The sequence below is a fragment of the Amblyomma mixtum genome, chromosome 8 (assembly GCF_055824585.1).
Source record: "Amblyomma mixtum isolate Tamu chromosome 8, ASM5582458v1, whole genome shotgun sequence".
NCBI classification, from domain to species: domain Eukaryota; kingdom Metazoa; phylum Arthropoda; class Arachnida; order Ixodida; family Ixodidae; genus Amblyomma; species Amblyomma mixtum.
In genome coordinates, this window is record NC_143019.1 from 107,656,452 (window position 1) to 107,662,769 (window position 6,318).

The 6,318-nt window shown below is 45.3% G+C and overlaps 1 protein-coding gene across 3 annotated transcripts in view; it reads left to right on the plus strand.

Annotated features, from left to right (window-relative positions):
• LOC149333836 (uncharacterized) overlaps nt 1-4,545 on the plus strand; it is an 11,489-nt gene extending 6,944 nt beyond the window's left edge. For 2 of the 3 annotated variants that reach the window (XM_089558810.1, XM_089558811.1), the window contains exons 5-6: nt 482-590; nt 4,478-4,545. In XM_089558810.1, coding sequence (XP_089414936.1) covers nt 482-590; nt 4,478-4,523 — 155 coding nt within the window. In that variant the 3' untranslated portion in view covers nt 4,524-4,545. Of the gene's footprint in view, nt 1-481; nt 591-4,472 lie in introns of all 3 variants that reach the window. The other variant, XM_089558812.1, reaches the window with a different exon arrangement.
• The last annotated feature ends 1,773 nt before the right edge of the window (nt 4,546-6,318 follow it).

Sequence of the window (6,318 nt, forward strand, 5' to 3'; positions counted from 1 at the left end):
CATTGCGTTGCGTTCTCAGCCTGGTTGCGTTTTGAGCCTGAGTTGTGCTGATTCCACGGATAGAACCCAAGTTGGCAGCCTCCAATGCAGCAGTGTATCCCAGTAGTTGCCATGGGAGCCGAGGTGGTTAGATAATGGAATAAAATAATAGCAGGTGGCAGTGTGATGCTCGAGCACCACAGCTCGAAACTAAACTATATCGATCAGTATATGTATATCTGTCTGGCAGGCATTAAAGTCTGGCTGCTTAGTCACGACATTCCTGTAAAATTAGTGGGTGAACCGTTTGGCATGAATGTGCCAGATGGTGTCATACGATTCAGCCTGTCGTGCAGCATAAACTTACTAGTTAAGTTAGAGCCTTTCTTGCAGCACGGATTCGAACTGACAACCTATGTTAGGTGTATTAATGCTCATTATTCGATCTGCTCATTTTTTATATTCAACCACACTAACATTACTTATTACCCCATCTGTGCAGATTCCTTCTGGCACTATTTGAAGTTGAAGGGTTGCTCGGCTGAGGATCTCCAAAAGTACCACAAGAAGGTGACGCGCTACCTGGCACAGAAGTGCTGTGGCCTGCGGCGGTAAATATCTGTTCAAGCCAATAGTCTCTTGTTATATGCATGAATAGATTGGGTAAGCTCATGTGCTTACAAAACTCGTAACTTGACTGTATTTCCTAACTGTCTGTATGGTACACTTAGGCACTGGAATAACCTGCAAATCGCACTGGAATTTGCCTACTATAGTGAGATACTGCTTTACCCAAGTTCTGCTTAAGGATAGTCTGCTACTGAGATGACGCACAGAAGATTATATTTATGAACCAGACTGTTAACAGCACTTATGGACCACATTAGCAGACTGTTCTGAGACCGCACACAGCCAGGCTTTTCAGCGTGGAAGAGGCGGCTTTAGACAAGGCAGGCGAGCGCTCTGTTGCTGCACATTAAGTAGCTGTCGGATGAATCTCGAAAAAATATGAACGACGCGCCAGGAATATGACTACTACAACCCTTCGGAGATGTGCAGTGCACAGTATACGGCCATGCCAGCGACATGTCTTTCTGTTCAAACTTTCTCTAAAACCGCTGTCACTACGCAGAAGCAGGTTGCAGTATCTGTACTAAGAATCTCTTAGTGAAGCAGCGCAACGGCACAAGGCCAAGGGAAGAAGGGGACAAAAACAGCGCTGAACTGACAACAAATGTTTATTCCGGATGCTAACAGCATATATATACTCTTTTGCACATTTGAAAAAACAAAGAAACAGAGAGCAGCAGAAAGTATCAATCCCAGTCATTATGCGCATGCAGCTGTATCGCGTGTACATCGATCATTTGAAATCGGGAAGTTGTGCTCTTTCACCGAGATGGCAACGGAAGGAGTGCTGATACAATTCACACCCAGCTTCATGATCTCAGATGCCTCAATAATCTCTCGTGTAAGCTTATCCTTGTGTTTGGTAACAACTTGGCTGTTTTTGAATTCTGGGTAACATGAACAGTCACGACAGTGAGTACCTATGTGGCGGGCCGTGTTCTTGACATTGTTTGCGTGCTCTTTAAGTCTTTCATTAAGACACCGGCCAGTTTGGCCGATGTATGACCCACCACACTTCAACGGGACTGAGTACACCACGTTGTCTTGGCATGGCACATACTTCATCCTGTGGTTTTTCTTGCAATTATGACCAGATTCCGATCTTTTATCCGGGCGATTAACTCTCGCACACAAGCCACTCAGTCTGACAGGAGCCGAAAAAACAACATCTACTCCTGCCTTTTTGCCTATTCTCTTCAAATTGTGGGACACAACATGAACATAAGGTATTACTGCCAGATTTTTTTGCTTGGAATGGGGGACAGCTTTGCCCTCCTTCAGCTTTTTCAATATCCCTTCTGCTACTGATGCCAGAATATGAAGGGGGTATTTTGCGTCTGTTAGCCTATCAACCTGATTGGAGAAACTAAATTCAAACTTGTGTGGGCAGGATTTTTGCATGGCATTTTGAAAGCATGACGCCACAATGCCTCTTTTAACAAGCTTCGAATGGGCTGAGCTGTATGGAAGTAAGGGCTTTTTACCCCTAGGATCAAATGCCCAGCATACATGGAAATCAGTAAAATATAAGGTCAGATCAAGGAACTTAAAGCGATCATTCACAGCCACTTCATGCGTAATTTCCAGCGGCGAAAGCACTTCACAGAATATCGCGCACAGGTCATTCACTTCCGCAGCGAAGCTAGCCGGGTCACAATCTAGTAAAATTAGGTAATCATCTACATATCGGAACACTCTTGCAACTGTTGAGCTCATGAGTGATTGTTCGAGTGCCCTGTCAAGCTTAGCAAGGAACATGTCACTTAGCAATGGAGCGATGCAAGATCCTATGCAGATCCCATTCTTTTGAATAAAAACAGTTCAAAAGAATGGGATCTGCATAGGATCTTGCATCGCTCCATTGCTAAGTGACATGTTCCTTGCTAAGCTTGACAGGGCACTCGAACAATCACTCATGAGCTCAACACTTGCAAGAGTGTTCCGATATGTAGATGATTACCTAATTTTACTAGATTGTGACCCGGCTAGCTTCGCTGCGGAAGTGAATGACCTGTGCGCGATATTCTGTGAAGTGCTTTCGCCGCTGGAAATTACGCATGAAGTGGCTGTGAATGATCGCTTTAAGTTCCTTGATCTGACCTTATATTTTACTGATTTCCATGTATGCTGGGCATTTGATCCTAGGGGTAAAAAGCCCTTACTTCCATGCAGCTCAGCCCATTCGAAGCTTGTTAAAAGAGGCATTGTGGCGTCATGCTTTCAAAATGCCATGCAAAAATCCTGCCCACACAAGTTTGAATTTAGTTTCTCCAATCAGGTTGATAGGCTAACAGACGCAAAATACCCCCTTCATATTCTGGCATCAGTAGCAGAAGGGATATTGAAAAAGCTGAAGGAGGGCAAAGCTGTCCCCCATTCCAAGCAAAAAAATCTGGCAGTAATACCTTATGTTCATGTTGTGTCCCACAATTTGAAGAGAATAGGCAAAAAGGCAGGAGTAGATGTTGTTTTTTCGGCTCCTGTCAGACTGAGTGGCTTGTGTGCGAGAGTTAATCGCCCGGATAAAAGATCGGAATCTGGTCATAATTGCAAGAAAAACCACAGGATGAAGTATGTGCCATGCCAAGACAACGTGGTGTACTCAGTCCCGTTGAAGTGTGGTGGGTCATACATCGGCCAAACTGGCCGGTGTCTTAATGAAAAACTTGAAGAGCACGCAAACAATGTCAAGAACGCGGCCCGCCACATAGGTACTCACTGTCGTGACTGTTCATGTTACCCAGAATTCAAAAACAGCCAAGTTGTTACCAAACACAAGGATAAGCTTACACGAGAGATTATTGAGGCATCTGAGATCATGAAGCTGGGTGTGAATTGTATCAGCACTCCTTCCGTTGCCATCTCGGTGAAAGAGCACAACTTCCTGATTTCAAATGATCGATGTACACGCGATACAGCTGCATGCGCACAATGACTGGGATTGATACTTTCTGCTGCTCTCTGTTTCTTTGTTTTTTCTAAGGTGCAAAAGAGTATATATATGCTGTTAGCATCCGGAATAAACATTTGTTGTCAGTTCAGCGCTGTTTGTCCCCTTCTTCCCTTGGCCTTGTGCCGTTGCGCTGCTTCACTAAGACATGTCAGACCAACTCGCCCACCAGTTCATGTTGTACTAAGAATTCGTATCTTAAAGGAAAAAAGAAAGCGCAATGTCCACCTTTGGCACGATTTCTGCAGTGATGTGCGTTCTGCCGGCTGACAGTACACCGCTTGCTTGGTGTTGTAGGCCTAACATGTGCTTTACTCAAGGTGTAGCGAGAAGCGCTTTTGAACTAGCCACCAGCGATCACAGAAATGTCTACTCTTTTTACCGCCTCTACAATAACTTTATGGTGGTATGAACGTGCAGTTTTTATTCCCGCAACGTCTTCGTAAGTGAAGTGCGCGGAAAAACGGGCCAGGCGGACCGCCTCGCACTGATAGATGCGGGTTGCATGCACGGACTCATTCTGAGCCGTTGGCAGAACAGTCATTACAGGCCATGATGCACTTGGTCACACGTTGCATGCACGTCTGCATCTTGATTTCTATCTGGAAACAGCTTGGTTGACGTCACTTCTGTCAGTAAAGTGCTCTGCATGCCAATGTCTCTCCCATTCCGGACGGTTCCCGCCAGCCATCGTATGAAGCGGCGTGTGCATATTCTTCAGTTGTATAATTGAGGCTTTAATGCATTATTCCTATGGGTTTACGTCGGGCCCGTGCCAATTTGATGTTAAATGTGGATCGTTGCATGAAAGGGGAATGCATAATCAAGATTCCACTGTATGACTTTTGTAACATTTGCATGCATTTGTTGTGTATGCATACTATATATATCACTGTTCTTTTTCTTCACCTAGGACAGTCTGAACAAGAGAGACCTGCTGAAGAAAAATTCTGTATATATGTAAATAAATAGTCGATTTGCTCCAAGTGAGGCGTTTTTATACCTGGCTGTACTGCAGGAATGCATCGAATGTTCAGAGTCAGACTGCTGCTCTGTAGCTGCATATTAATTGACAAATAAAGCGTACTTGGTAATGACTACAGGAATACAACACACTACACAAATGCACTACAGAAGGCAGACTACAGAGATACGACACTACAGAATTACGTCACTACAGAAGACAGACTACAGAAATACTACACTACAGAAAGACTACAGAAATACTACACTACAGAAGACAGACTACAGAAATACTACACTACAGAAGACAGACTACAGAAGTACGACACTACAGACTACAGAGGACAGACTACAGAAATACTACATGCCCAAAATACGACAGACTACAGAAGTTTTCTGTCGTAAATTCCTGTAGTGCATTTTGACTGGGTATGACCTCGTGTTTGACGTTATCGAAGGCTTTATGTAGGTCTAGGCCCAGTATAGTTTTGGCGCCCCCTTTGTTGGGCGGGTCTATGATGTCTGCTTTGAGCTGGAGCATGACGTCCTGCGTGGACAACTTGCTCCTGAAGGCTAGCATCGTTTCAGGAAATACCTCCCTTTCCTCTGCGTATTCCTGGAGTCTGTTTAATATGACATGTTCCATCAGCTTCCCCAGGCAGGACGTTAGCGATATCGGCCTGAGGTTGCCCACTTCAAGTTTCTTCCCGGGTTTTGGAATAAAGATTACTTTGGCATGTTTCCATTGTGAAGGTAGACTACCTCGTTTCGATATCTCATTTAGGTAATCTGTGACTGCCGTGACCGAGACTAGATCTAGGTTCCTTAGCATTTTGTTGGTTACCCCATCTGCCCCCGCTGCCGACGTGGTTCTTAGTTGACTCATTGCTCTCCATACCTCCGCTATCGAGATGTCCTCATCTAGCTGTGTGTTCTCTGCTCCTTGGTAAGCTGGAGATGAACCCATTTTGTCTGTGTTAAGGTACCTGCTCTTCAGTTCCTCTATTAGGTCCGCGGCTGTTCCCTGGTATTTGTGAATCAATCGTTTAAGCTGCCCTTGTGCCGCCGACTTTGTTTGTCCTGGGTCTAGTAATTGGCGAAAAAGATGTCACGTGTTCTTGCACCCTAGCTTTCCATTCATTTCATCGCAAATTTGTCCCCAGTGTTGACGCTGAAGCTCGTTTGTGTAGTCTTCTATCTGTTTTTCGAGTGTCGATATTCTCTTCTTTAGCCTTCTATTGTGTTTCTGTTTTTTCCACCTCTTCAAGAGGCTATCGTGGGCTTCCCACATGTGGGCCAGCCTCGAGTCTGTGATGTCATGTCCGGTGGTTGGGGTCTTTCTAGTGTGACTGTTTACGTCTCTTTTGAGTGTCTCAACCCATTGATTTAGATCCGATATCTCCCTCGGAGCGGTTCTGTCCCGGACTTTTCGGAGGGTGTCCCAGTCTGTCATCTTCGTTTCGCGCAGCTTCCCCTTCATCGGCCTGGTTTGTGTTTCAATCTCTATGATGTAGTAATCGCTACCCAAGGTGTGTCCTGTGTTTGACCATCTTTCACCCTCGAGGCCTTTGCCTAGCGTCAAGTCTGGGGACGTGTCTACGCTGACGCTATTGCCTATCCTCGTGGGGTCTTGCGGGTTGTTTAGTATCGTGAGCCTTAAGTTTTGGATTTCTGTCCATAGTTTGTTTCCCTTAGGGGAGGCCGTCCGATATCCCCATGCCGGATGCGGGGCGTTGAAGTCCCCCGTGATTACTAATCCCTTCTTATAAGATAGTTTAATGGCTTTACGTAATAGG